The sequence below is a fragment of the Embiotoca jacksoni genome, unplaced genomic scaffold (genome assembly GCF_022577435.1).
Source record: "Embiotoca jacksoni isolate LCO1_2020_lvr unplaced genomic scaffold, fEmbJac1.0.p SCAF_14, whole genome shotgun sequence".
Taxonomy (NCBI): domain Eukaryota; kingdom Metazoa; phylum Chordata; class Actinopteri; family Embiotocidae; genus Embiotoca; species Embiotoca jacksoni.
Window position 1 is genome coordinate 10,398,741 of NW_027185274.1, and position 14,488 is coordinate 10,413,228.

At 39.0% G+C, this 14,488-nt stretch overlaps 1 protein-coding gene and 3 non-coding genes across 4 annotated transcripts in view; 1 reads left to right on the forward strand and 3 right to left on the reverse strand.

The window, feature by feature from the left end:
- dync2h1 (dynein cytoplasmic 2 heavy chain 1) overlaps positions 1-14,488 on the forward strand; it is a 103,043-nt gene that overhangs the window by 48,643 nt on the left and 39,912 nt on the right. The window contains exons 72-81 of the mRNA XM_069147908.1: positions 377-540; positions 865-984; positions 2,360-2,494; positions 3,855-3,998; positions 6,565-6,654; positions 10,574-10,639; positions 10,755-10,805; positions 10,877-10,930; positions 11,226-11,357; positions 11,740-11,812. Coding sequence (XP_069004009.1) covers positions 377-540; positions 865-984; positions 2,360-2,494; positions 3,855-3,998; positions 6,565-6,654; positions 10,574-10,639; positions 10,755-10,805; positions 10,877-10,930; positions 11,226-11,357; positions 11,740-11,812 — 1,029 coding nt within the window. The remainder of the gene's footprint in view (positions 1-376; positions 541-864; positions 985-2,359; positions 2,495-3,854; positions 3,999-6,564; positions 6,655-10,573; positions 10,640-10,754; positions 10,806-10,876; positions 10,931-11,225; positions 11,358-11,739; positions 11,813-14,488) is intronic.
- Positions 13,217-13,289, reverse strand: trnam-cau (transfer RNA methionine (anticodon CAU)). Its single transcript has one exon. It is a non-coding gene; the product is annotated as a tRNA-Met (tRNA).
- Positions 13,685-13,757, reverse strand: trnam-cau (transfer RNA methionine (anticodon CAU)). Its single transcript has one exon. It is a non-coding gene; the product is annotated as a tRNA-Met (tRNA).
- On the reverse strand, positions 14,259-14,331 carry trnam-cau (transfer RNA methionine (anticodon CAU)). The gene has a single exon. It is a non-coding gene; the product is annotated as a tRNA-Met (tRNA).

Here is a 14,488-nt window from a genome sequence, read left to right on the forward strand (position 1 = left end):
TATGCAGAAGGACAAGTAATTCATTTAACAGAGGTGTTGAACAGCATTGAAAAAAGAGGTGAGACAAAAACCTGGCAGTGCTGCAATGCAGACATCTAGAAGACGGAGAGTAGAGGGAAAAAGTAAAAGGATAGAAAGGATTTAATGCGGCTGGTGAAGATAAAGTTACATGTCTGTATGTTGGAGTATATGATGTTAAGAGACTCTTTTCTTCATGTCCACATTGACACGCATGTGCACACACACACACACACGCATGCACGCACACACACGCACACGCACACACACACACACACACACACACACACACACACACACACACACACACACACACACACACACACACGCACACGCGCATGCACGCGCGCACATGCAGGTCCCAGATATGTGGTTCAGATAGGAGACAAGGTTATTGATTACAATGAGGACTTCCGTCTTTTCCTGGCAACACGGAATCCCAGTCCCTTCATCCCTCCGGATGCCGTTTCCGTGGTTACAGAGGTCAACTTCACTACCACCAGGGCAGGCTTGCGAGGACAGGTAACCCATTGAACCCATCTTTAAACACAAGCATTTAGACAATATACCATAGCAGCCATGGTATGTTTGTAAAATAAAAAAAGGTGCAAAAGGTTGAGCCTCCAGCTGATGTGACTGTAGTCTCAAGTGTGCTGCAGATTTTATTTTTTACAGCTTGACTCACTTTAGTGCTTCATGTGCAAAAGCCATGTGAAACAAGTGCTTATGCAGTAGAACGTTATAGAGTATGTCCTGTATGACGGTGTCACAGTGTGTCTGTTTCTGCAGTCGTACCACATCTCCACTTGCTTGTTTGTTTGCTCTTTGTTTGTGTCTGTGCGTTAGCTGCTAGCATTGACCATCCAGCAGGAGAAGCCTGAACTGGAGACCGAGAAAACAAGACTACTACAACAAGAGGAAGACAAGAAGATACAGCTGGCTCAGTTGGAAGAATCACTGTTGGAGGTACACCAGCTGACCTACAGCGTACACTGTGGAAGCAAAGTAGAAAGGACAAGCTAAGGCAGTACTTATAGATATATTATATAATGTATCATAATTAGACAATGTTGAGGAAAAAAAACACTGTAAAACCTCCTTTTCTCTCGATTTGAAATACTCGGCTCCCCCTGCACTGCAGACCTTATTGTTGCCTCCTCCCACTGCAAGTTTGAGGAGGATGTCGTAGACCGAATGAGACGGCGAGTACAGACGGAGGAGTTGCTTGTGCTGCGCTCAGTTTTCCTCCTGTAAATGTCGACAAATGTGTCTGATTGAGTGCCACCGCCAAAGCCAGAAGCACCAATGCTGGGCATTGAACCCATGTCTCTGTGGGGCCTCAGCTGGACTTTATAACTGTACTTTTAGCTCGGTTTAGAAAGAAGATTGTTTCTTAAACAATCAGAAATGACTTTGTAATGCTATGATGGATCAAACCTTATGCAACTGGCACCATTGTGTGCCTGTAATGATATCTACATGGATCTAAATAGAGACAGTTGGCTTGAATTTTAGGTTTTTGTTGATGCAAGTCCAGTTACTAGTTTGAGAACTGGGTCTCACTTGTGTCTACAAAACAGATGGCACACACTTACTACAGCAAGAAAGGAGTGAAATGATCAACTTTATTCCAACTTCCTTCATGCACTTCAGTCTTCTCATGAAAAATGTGTGGGTAGTTTGTAGTTTTGTCACTTTATGTCCATGGAAATGAGAATATGGAGCCAAAACATCAAAACAGATTGTTACTGCCTTAATGCTTAATAGGGATGCTTGTACTTCCAGGCAGACAAATAGCTGAACTAAGCTTAATACATACCCTATAGCGCACACATATACACATGGTTGATGGACATTTTGACACTCAACTCAACGATCATTTTTTGTGCACAGTCTAAGGGAAAGTTGGAATCACACAGATAATGCAAAGACCAGGATGTCAGTGCTTCAGTGCTACTAGACATGTAATTATTCTTGAATTGTAGGAGCATATTCAACTTGACATTTCCGTGCTCTGCTGCTTTCTCATCTGTTTTGCTTGAATTTATTTGAATACATTTATCACTTTGTTTCTGAGAATATATTCCACAGGATTGAGTGCAAGAGTCATGGCACTCACTGAATGCTTAAATTAAGAAAAACAAAATGCTCCACCAGTCTTTGAAAAACATCTCTCTCTCTTTCTCCTGCAATGTTTACCACAACACAGACTTCAACCGAGTGACAGATACATGACAAGCTATTTTCTCTTACATAATGTGAATTTCTCATTCTCACCTGCTTTCTCACTCATCTATTACAACCTGTCCATCTGTGTGTCTTTTTTTTGTGTGTGTGTCAGACCTTGGCTACAGCTCAGGGTAATATTCTGGAGAACAGGGAGCTGATAGATAGTCTGAACCAGACCAAAGCAAGCAGTGCCCTGATCCAGGAGTCACTACTGGAATCACACAGGCTGCAGGCATCCTTGGACCAGGTACTGTATGTCAGCCGCACATGTACACACTCAAACAAACTAACACAACCTGTGAAAGTGAAACATTGTCTTCCTAACTGGGACACTTTTAAGTGAGTTAGTTTTGTTTCTTTCAAAGCTTGTCTCAATTTTAAAAGTAAACATGCACTGCCAGCTCTCACAGTGTCAGTTATGTTGACCGACCTCACGGATGACTTGCCTGGTTATGTTTGTGGTAATCTCTGCCTCTTAGTTGCTCAAAAGCTTAAAAGTGAAAATCGAAAAGCTGTAATGTGTGTAATCAATGACAGATAAATCTACTTTAGTTTTTCAACAGCTATTTTCAGACTCCGGAAAGAATTTGTGATAATACAACAATTCTCAAAAGAAACAGGTTATGTTGATTTCCCATATGGTCATTTTTCAAAGAACCTGAAACTATTCAGATTAAAGAACAATCAAGTATACAAACTAATCACTTTTTTACAAAGTTATTTGAACAGAATATAGCAAACAAACTGTGTGCTTGTGGTATTCCTGATTCAGTTTTGCCATTTCAAGAACCGGCGTTAAGCAGTGGATTTCTGTAGTGTAATAACCAAATGTCACTAGCACACTTGGAAGTAGTTGGCTTAGTTAGGTACTTCTCTTCACAAGGACTGCGGTACCTTTCTACTTCCCCGATAAGAGAAGGAGAGAAACGGACAGCGAGAGCACACGACACAGAGACTACGACAGACGGAGGCGCATGACAGACCAACACATGGATAACGGCAGACAGAGAGAATGTGTTGAATTTATAATCACACTTATGCCGAGTCTCCGAAAGCCAGATGACTTTACAGAGGCATTACCTACATTCAGACTGTTGATTCAAATTGAAACCTTTAAACGATTACCTACAATTATGGAGTATGTTCTTGTGTTTGGGGACAAACACCCGAGTCGGTTACAGCAGCCGCTCACTGGACACATTGCCACAAACATCCGATTGCACAGATGTGCAAGCTTTGATGTATTGTAGATGCATCACATAGTCATCCTGTAGGGTGCAGTGTTACACCAGAACTGATTTTGTACTTTTCTCTCCATTGTTTCTTTTTATTTATCATATCTCCCATGTTCAAGTCCTTCTCATATGTGTTTCATCACACGTCATGCTGTCTGTCCTCATTTTCCTTTCACTCTCTTTCCATCTTCATTGAAATAAAAAAAAAAAATGCACTCTCCTTTTCTGCTCATCCATCCCCATGTCAATCCCTTTCTCCGTCTTCATCCATTCATATGTTGTATTTTATGTAACTCTCTAAAACTTATGTTGTTCTTTCTTTACTTCTCCCTCTCTCTGTGCCATTTCTTTTCCTCTGTTTCCTTATTTTAGGAACGGGATGCCTACCTGCCTCTTGCAGAGAGTGCCAGCAAGATGTACTTTGTCATCACAGACCTGTCGAAGATCAACAACATGTACCGCTTCAGCCTCGCGTCTTTCTTGCGCCTCTTCCAAAGGGCTCTTCAAGCCAAGAAGGTGACTGGAGTCCACGCAGCGCTTACAGTACTCCTATTTTCATCCATCACAGCAGCATTTTTCTGTGATGCCAACATCAACAAAGCAACTTCATGCAACTAGACAGATAATTTAGTCATTCAGTAGATAAACATACATTCTTATATACACACTTGAAATTGGACTTAATTGTACAGACAGCACAGCCTTGGCATGACGGATCGCACAGCTTGATGTCACATGCCCACACAGTGAAAGTTGGACGGGACTTGGTTCCATGGTAGAAGATGCTCCTTGGTTTTGATAACTGAGGAAGCCAACTCTTCTCCTTAGCATTATATAGGAAACTGTTTAAAATGCTCTTTACCTAAAATCTGCTTCTGGTTAATATATGCTTATTCAAATCTATGTGATGACATGCTACAGTAATTAGTTCATCAGATATACTAGCCCTGATGCATGATCCTAATTGACTAGACAGTTTTAAAGAAAAGCCAGTTGAAATGAAGCTAAGCTCTTTAAATCTGGTTGTTTCGATGGATATGGGCCTTGGGATGTGTATGGAAAAACAGCTTTATGGAATAGTTTGGGAAGTGCATTTATCAATTTTCTGGCAGATAGCTTGGTAGGAAAATTATTTGTTCACTAAATATGAAACTAGAGCCAGAAGCTGACCGGCTTAGCTAAGACTGGAAACCAGGGGAAATGGCTAGCCTTGCTCTGTCCAGCAGTACCAAAGAATAGAAGCTCGCCGATGATCTCTCTCTCTCTCTCTCTCTCTCTCTCTCTCTCTCTCTCTCTCTCTCTCTCTCTCTCTCTCTGTCTCCCTGTCTCTCTCTCTGCCTCTCTCTCTCTCTCAAGGGTTGACTGAACAAAAAGAAAATTGAACCACAATGGCCGGGTTAGTTTTTAAAGTGCAGATATAAAGCATAACTTTCCTCCCGTTGTTGCCTGCTTTAGCGTCCCTCACTATGATACATGAAGGTTCAGCCAAGCTTGGGTTGAGATGCAACAACACATGAAATTGACTTTTTCGTGTAGCTTGAAGCTTCCGTGTTTGCAAGCTTATATCACGTCTTTTTCAGGCTTTTCTTTCCTTGTTCATGTAGAACAGAACAGCAGGAAATAGTTGTTGTTAATAACACGGTATTAATCTTAAATGTTGTTTGTTTCAGTTACAAACTAAGTAAAAGTTTTTCTAATTGTAATTTGTGTTTACTGCAATTACTTCTTCTCATCATGAATGCAGGACAGTTCACTCACTAGAAACATTATGTTCTGTTTTTTTCTTTCAGAAAAGTTTTGTTTGGTTCAGTTTATTTTTGATAAACGGAGCCTAATTCCATTTAATTAATTCAGCTTTTTTAATAAGAATTTATTTCAGTAAAGTCAACTTGATTTATTTCTGCTCACTTTGGTTTTCTTCATCGAGTTTATCTCAGTCGGACCTGTGCAGCTGCAGAGCATCATGGACTGTCTGCCACACTGCTGTTCTACATCTGAGCCCTAAACACTCACTGATAACCAGAGTGCACACACACACACACACACACACACACACACACACACACACACACACACACACACACACACACACACACACACACACACACACACACACAAGCAGGCACACAGACATTGGGTTGAGAGATTGAGCACTAATTCCCCAAATCCTTTGTGGGTTGTTAGAGCCAGTGCTGTCATCCAAGAATGTCACCAGGCAGCAGCTGGCCATCCCTGTTACATGTTTGTGCGCATGTGTGTGTAGGTAGGCTTGTGGACACATTCGATGAGTGTGGTCAGAATGGCACTGATTCGTGTACTCTCCCTCCCTCTGTATCCTTTGGTTGGTTGTTGTATTAAGCGAGAGAGTTTAGTTTGCCATGAGCTGCAGATGGTTCCTGAGATCTGGAAGAGAATTTTGCCCTCTCATGGCTGACATAACACACTCTTATTTGCCTACAGACAGACAGACAGACAGACGCACACACACACACACACACACACACACACACACACACACACACACACACACACACACACACACAATTTTGCTATGTATTCTTTCCCTGTGTCTTAATCTCCTGGTCTAATTGTCCTGTTTGACTACTGCGGTTGGACATTCTTCATCTCCACAGCTCACCATTGGGTCTGTGTTCCACACTTTACTGTTTTACTTCTGTCCAACTCCATTTGGTCGGATCTCTTTGTGGTAATTTGTGCATGAGAGAAAAGGTATGAAAGTGTTTGAACAGTAAGAAAATAGACACCCGTTATATTTCTTTGTGGCTGTTGAAGGATTTTGAGACAATCATGTTGCCCTGATGTGACAGACAGAAAGTACACATTTGAATAGAAAAATAAAAAAAATAAAAACTTTTCATTTCTTTGCATACATCTAGCACAACTTTAGCTATAGAATTAAGCCCTTTGCATACGCAGACACATGTACTGTATCATATTATTGAAGGCTGGGAAATAAACCCCCTGAAACTACTTAATGACAGAATGTCCCTGTTTGCCATCGTCCCACTCAGTACAATGGCACACGTTCTTTAAACTCACTTTCGCTTTGTCTGTATTTTAGGAAGAAGAGAGTACTGAAGCCAGGATTGCTGCTTTGGAAGCCAACTTGAAGAATATGGTGTATGAATATGTCTGCTGCTCACTTTTCAAGGTAATATACTCTAATATGCATATTTATTTAAAGAATTACAGCAGATCTTGTCACAACTCCCATGATTTGTACAGGTGATAAGTTGGCAGGGACGGACGGCAAGTGAAGCCTTTTTGCTGTTTATAAAACGTGGTCGTCTGGCTTTTAAACACATTTTTTATTTCTACCTTGTCGTTCCTTTTTAAACTGACTCAAATGACAGGTTGTCAATCAAAAAACTAAAAATTGTCCATAAACACACACTCATCATTAACCAAAGAAATGTGTCCACTTTTTTGTAGTCATAGCTACAGAGAAGTTTTTTTTTATTGCCAAGCTACCTAATGTTGATATAAATAGTAGATAATTGTCCACAAGGGACTTTTGTGACTAACTGATCAAAAACATTTGATTCTGCACATTGTGAATTAAGCCTAACACAAATGGACTTTTTGGATTTCTTTTTTCGTTTATAAATTCAAAAGACAATTTGGCAGAGCAAAATCTGGACTAAAATCTGGACTTGGAAAATAAAGTACGACAGTCCTTATTCCCTCACTACTGTGGCAATTTTCTTTTTCTGGTCTTCTTGCCAATCATATCGCATGGCTTTAAGATTAGAGAGTAAAACACAGTATCGTGTTTTAATTAGTAACAATGCTGGTTGTTCTTAGCTCCTGCACATGCACTCAAATCTTCTTACTATCAATTTTAATATATATATAAAGTCATAATATAGTCGTATTCTTAAAGTGTGTTTAAACGCAACTCACAATTAAACAAAGACATACTTACTCATACAATGGAACAGACCTGCTCCTAACAGACTAATGAAGTGTTAAATATTGAGCAACACAGTGTGTGTGTGTGCGTGTGCGCGTGCATGTGCGTGTGCGCGTGCTGCAATGGAAATTTCAAGCGGAGTCGGTGTGGCTATTACTATAACCGCTCATCTCATCTATTGGCTATCTACTCAACAGTTGCACACACACTTCTGCACATTTATATGGACAACTGCAATCCAGTTATTAGCAGAGAGGAAACATTGAACTACTTTATCAACAGCAGCATGTGTGCTGCAACACTGATGACTTTGAGGGAGAGAGGTGGGAGGAGGGGTCCAATGGGAAGATAAAGGTAGCTGATGAACAGAAGAGGGCAAAAATAATGGAAGCATAATGGGAGAAAAAAAGAAGAGAACTGGAGACAGGCTCTTATTTTTTTGGAATATATATATTTATTTTAGCATTGGTAAGCACTCTATTGTGTGTCTACGTTAAATTTGAGCACAAACAAACTAATCAGCTTAAGGTATTGATTGAACATGGCTAGATACATGAAAGCTGTGGTAAGAAGTCGGCGATGCACCACCAAATATTGATTGTTGAAACTCTCATAAGCAAAGACTGTTATTTATTTATTTTTGTAACCTTGTTGAGCTTCTATCACGTGACTCATGATTAGCTGTTTTATATTTATTATTTATTTATTATTATTTCTATTTATATATCAGATTCCTGTTGTTCTGGGTTTTGTACCCTCATGGTTGAAATGCACTTATTGTAAGTCGCTTTGGATAAAAGCGTCAGCTAAATGAAATGTAACGTAATGTAATATTTATATTTTTCATTCATAAGAGCTTTCAATTTCCTCGCATTATTCTCCAGAAAAATAACATTTTATAAACATAATAGAATGGAGTCGATGGCTCAAACGAATATGTGTATTTTCTTTCTTTATTTCTTTCTCTTTTTTGGGGGGGAATACAAATGGCAGTAAAAACATACTTCATGTCTGGCCTTCATACGATATATTTGAATGTGTGTCGTGGCAGGTATAACCACATTTAGGAGGTTAAGTGTGAGTGTGAGAAAGCAGATGTTCCCCTCCGTACAGGAGTTGTGTGGTCGTGCTGTCGTGTGACATATTCCACTTTGTCCTCTTGGGGTCCTTTCCTGTTAGTGCAAGTATGACAAAAGTTCACACAAAGTCACAGACTTTTATTGTCTTTGCTGCATTTCTGACTATTACAATATATCCACACGCTTTAAAAACATACAGATATGGACACAGAAATCAGTTTCTCCATCAGTCGTAGCGAGCTTCTCGACTGTCTCGGTTCAACTGTAGCCACCGTGGCTGTAGTAGATGGAGTTGCCAGCCTGGTGTAAATCATCAGGACATTGGATCAAGACATGAATCATGGAGAGGGTCGGATAGAGTGTGGACCTTTGGTCTAAATGTAACCTGAGGATTAACCCTGCTGCACCTCAAGCTGGCTCTGCAGCTGGTTGGTAAAAGCACAGAATGTAACATTAGGTGACAACCAGAGATGTGCTACAAAGGTTTTTGCAGATGTGGAATATGTAGAAATACTTGGACTCTACTGTCTCACAGAAAGGGCTTATTTATTTTGTATTTGTATATTTGATTTGCTTTATGTTTATGTTGTTTATTTTTCTGGGAGTGTGGGCTGAGATAGCTGGTATATCTAATCAGATTCCTCTGAGACATTAGAATGATCCCATTCAAAAATACTCCTATATCGTTTAACGGTATTCTTACACTTAAATTTACTGCTATAGTCTTTTTATTTTTTTTTTTTATTTTTTACAGCTAAACATAGAGCTGAGCCCTTCAACTGCAACTGCAGGTGTAGAAAAACTGCAGCTGCAGGTATAGAAAAACTGCACCTGCACCTAATGTGTGCAAGAGTCTGAAACCCACCATGTTCCTTGCAAAAGACAAAAATAGTGAAAGTATCAGTCTACGGGTGAGAGTGTACTGTACTGTAACAAGTTGACACTGGAAAGATCATGGGGTTTGGTGTACAAGGGTCTCACACGCCTCTGTCCTTTGTTTGGATATAGATATTAAACACACAATTGCATTGGAAAAGTCTACTACAGCACCAGAGTTGTATTCTTGCCAGTAGTGCATATTTCAAATGGCACTTCAAGAGCCCAGAATCATCGTATTTCATTATCAGATGCTGGGGCCCTTTGCATGCCTTCTCTCTGCTTAACATGGTTTAACTAACTATGCAATAACCACATCTAAATAATTGCAGCCCCTACGCTTGCCAAACAGGTGTTCTTAGATGGACAACCTCTTCCCTTATGTACCTGATTTTTCAGCACCAAGCATCTGGTATCAGTGATAGCTGCTTCTATAATTAGCCAAACTTGATTAGATTAACACAGTCAATTTACCTTTTTTGCCATTCTACAAAACAGAGTTGAAATGTATTACTGACTTGCATGCTAATTCTAATTTGGTTGTCCTTGCCAGCCAATTGTCAAGTGCATAAAATTAGATTTACATAAATATGCATGACAACCACAGAGGCGGTGTGGCTGTATTTCTCTGTAAATACTGCAGTGTCTATTTGTTCCATGAAAAAGTACTGTGGTGTGTATGTGTATGGTGTATGCATGTGTGCAGACGTGTGCATGCATGTACATTTGTGTATCTTTGTTCCCTCTCCTAACTCTTGTTCACTACTTTCTTTGTGTCATTCTCTCTTTGCATTATATTTACTGTTTCCGTCGAAGTGTCTTTGTCACTTTTTTTTTCCAGTACGGTAGGTGGGAGTGCGATAAGCATCTTGTTATCTCTATTCAAACTCGAGCAGCAGCTGACACAACAACAAAAGCACAACGAAAGAGTGTTTGGGGATGATGCAACAGTACTGCTTCAAGTCCCTGAGGCTTTTTTGTCAAGTTGTAACATCCCTTTACCAGTCATTTTAGTTAGGCAGGCTGAGCTGCACATGATGAAGCAGAATTATCTTTTTTCACAGTCAGTATGGAACATAATACTACCTTTTTGTTTGCTTCCTGCTTTAGTTTGTTTTTGAGCAGAACATCATGTTTTCATATCTGATATACTCTGTGCCATTTTATGTACCTATGTCTCTCCCTCCTTATCTCTTTGTCAGGCTGACCGCTTGATGTTTGCAATGCACTTTGTGAAAGGAATGTACCCTGAACTTTTCCATGAGAATGTGAGTAATTTTTGTATCATTGTTATCAGGATATTATTACTTATTTTAGATATAAACAAATATAGAAAATTAAGTGCCTGCCAGATGTCAACCTGAACAATACTGTTTTGTGTAGGAATGGGAAGTCTTCACTGGATCCATTGTTGGAGAAATGTTCAAGAAAGAGGTACGACTGCAAAATGTTCATAAAACATCATACTGTTCTGCCTTTGACTAACACGTCTCTTCTGGCCGCAGGAGTTCCCTTCTTGGATTGATCAGGAGAGGCATGGAGCAGTTGCCATTTTTAAAGTAAACACACTGACACACAAATGTATATGTTCAATGCAAAAACAAAATAATGCACTTTCTCTTCAAAGGTAAATGGTGAAATTAGCCACTAATGTAACATACGACAAAAGAATAATAAAAGTATAATGTCTAATGATGAAATAAATTAGCTTGATATTTAAATGTTTTCTCCATTAAACACCAATAATATAATTTTAAAGCAATTGAAATATAATGTCAGTAAAGTAATCCTCACCAAGCCAAAGACTGGATCCATTCATCTAATATGATGTTTTGACCTGTCTTTCACCCTCAGGCTACATTCCCAGCTCTCTACCAGAACCTGTGCTTGAGCGACTCAGACCTTTGGCTGTCCTTCATGCAGAGTTCGCAGTGTGATCTGGAAATCCCGTCTGCCATTGCCAAGAAGATTAGCCCCTTCCAACAGGTCAGCTTTCAATCAACTTCTTAACTGTGAGGCATTAAAACAGTAATTTTTCTCCTGCATTAGGGTTTAAGTTGAACCTCTCAATAGAGGCCATGTCTATTTCTGCTTAAACACTGATGGCTGTCACAACTGTCTGCTATTATTATTTTAAATAAAATAGTTGACTTACTCATTTTTACATTATATTGTGTTCTCAAAAATATTATAAAAATAAAATATCAACGTCTCTGTAAGGTTAACTGTGACTTTGTATCACGTTGAAGCAATTATTTTTCTTAAAAATGTACTTTTTGGTATATTGGACATACTTGTTTGATACAAGTGAGCTGGACCTTTTGACTAACTTGTTGTTTCTTTCTTCCTCAAATTAAATCCTCCTCAGCTGTTATTGGTTCAAGCAGTCAGACCAGACCGACTTCAGAGTGCAATGACGGCCTTTGCCTCCCAAGCCCTGGGTGAGTGTTTCACAGTAGTTGGAGTAGTCGTTCTTTATATATTTATCATTGTTTACTAATTGGGCTTGAGTTCATGTCTGTTCCACTCTACTGCTGTGTACCAGAATGCCCATAAAAATATCTAGTATTCACTATTTCCCATATTGAGAAACGGTACATAAATCAAATTCACAAAATGGAAATGGTTCCCATCTTTAGTATAGTAAATAAGTATGCATACCTTCCCTCCTTATGCATATACTTAAAGTGTATTTCAGAGGCTGAAAGTAAACAAACAAACCAAAAATGTACTTAAATAATAGACTGGAGCAGTTTTATACAAAGGAAGACAAGTATGATGAAATTATAAAAATGTGAACATGATTTATATTTTTTGCCAATAAAGATTCTGAAAATCTGAATGTGATTGCAATGAATACATGTAAAAGTACACAAACATCATGAAGGAATAGATCCTTTTCCCCTTTTTGTAAACTACTTTACCTCGACAGTCATTCTGCTCTTTAGAAAGATGATTTGATTTTCAAGTGCACATTCTGTCTTTACACTCTACTCAAGAAACATTTTCTCAGACAAGGGTCTTATCCGGGACTTCTGAGACAAATTTTTCCATTTGTCATCAATGACATGTTTTTTTTTTTATGATAGTTCTCTTGATTCTTTCGCTTGATGTGTCTTTCATCAATCTGAGAATGCCACTGTCCTTGAGTAAATTGCACATACACAAACACACACATTTCCCACTCTCTTCTCATTACCTCCCTGACTAACACAAACACATACATGTATCCTGGGTTTCTCACAGGTGTCTAGAGTGTTTAGGGTCTGTGTTAGCAGTGGGAGTTGGTGCAAGATGGGCAGTTATCTTACTAAAAACTGCATTTTCACCTAATTTTGGATGCTGATCAAGACAATATTTGTTTAAAAAAGCACTGTGTGCCATACAAATAATAATCATGAGACATGTGTAAAACAAATCTTATAGTGAATAGATTTGAAAAGTTGGACCAGTAACCATTTAATTTGACATTGTGGCTTTCTCTCGTAGTCAGTGATACATGGGCATTCCTGATCGAGGGAGAGGAATGCTGCTGGGATTTACGCTGAATAGCGTAAAACAAGAGAATGTTTATTCTTTCCAAGCCTCACTTGGCATTGCGAAAAATTTCATCAAATTCTCTGACAGTGTCAAATCTTTTCCCACAAACATTAGTAACAAACAGTAAATAATAACAATCCACAGTTTCAAGTTCTAACGACAGCTTCCAACAAACCAGTTTTAATTGCTTTGCTCAAGTTCTAGTTCTTCTTTACTCGTACTCCAGTACAGATGTACCAGATTGACAATTGTGGTGAAGTTAATCGTGTTTTCGCTTTTTATTTCATAATTTTTCTTAAAATCACTGCCCCGTGTGAGGTTCGAACTCACGGCCTTCAGATTATGAGACTGACGCGCTGCCTACTGCGCCAACGAGGCTTGAAAACCCTTGATATGTTGTCTATTCCAGAAGTTCTCACAGTTACAACTGTGTTATAACGATCTTTTTATACATTTCCTATTTCCATGGCAATTACACTCTGAGAGCTTTTATTACAAAAAAGGTGGAATCTCTCCAAGCTTCATTTGGCATTGGGGGAAATGTCATCAAATTATGAGTGTCAAATCTTTGCCCACAAACAATACTAAAAAACACAGTAAATAATAACAATCCATAGTTTCAAGTTCTAACCAGCGCTTCTAACAAACCAGTTTTAATTGCTTTGCTCAAGTTCTAGTTCTCCTTTACTAGTACTCCAGTACAGATGCACCATATTGACAATTGTGGTAATGTCATTCGTCTCTTTTTATTGAAAGATTTATCTTAAAATCAATGCCCCGTGTGAGGTTCGAACTCACGGCCTTCAGATTATGAGACTGACGCGCTGCCTACTGCGCCAACGAGGCTTGAAAACCCTTGACATGTTGTCTATTCCAGAAGTTCTCAGTTACAACTGTGTTATAACAATCTTTTTTTAAATTTCCTATTTCCATGCCAATTACACAGTGAGAGGTTTTAACGAAGAAAAGTTGGACCAATAACCATTTGTTCTCTCCTGGTCAGTGATACATGGGCATGACTTGTCGAGCGAGAAGAATGCTGTTTGGATTAACCCTGAATAGCGTAAAACAAACAAAGTTGAATCTCTGAGCCTCACTCGGCACTGTGGAAAATTTCATCAAATTCTATGAGTGTCAAATCTTTGCCCACAAACAATATTAAAAAACACAGTAAATAATAACAATCCATAGTTTCAAGTTCTAACCAGAGCTTCTAACAAACCAGTTTTAATTGCTTTGCTCAAGTTCTAGTTCTCCTTTACTAGTACTCCAGTACAGATGCACCATATTGACAATTGTGGTAATGTCATTCGTCTCTTTTTATTGAAAGATTTATCTTAAAATCACTGCCCCGTGTGAGGTTCGAACTCACGGCCTTCAGATTATGAGACTGACGCGCTGCCTACTGCGCCAACGAGGCTTGAAAACCCTTGATATGTTGTCTATTCCAGAAGTTCTCAGTTACAACTGTGTTATAGCTATCTTTTTTTAAATTTCCTTTTTCCATGCCATTTACAGTGAGAGATTTTAACACAGAAACGTTGGAACAATAACCATTTAATTTGACGTCATGTTTC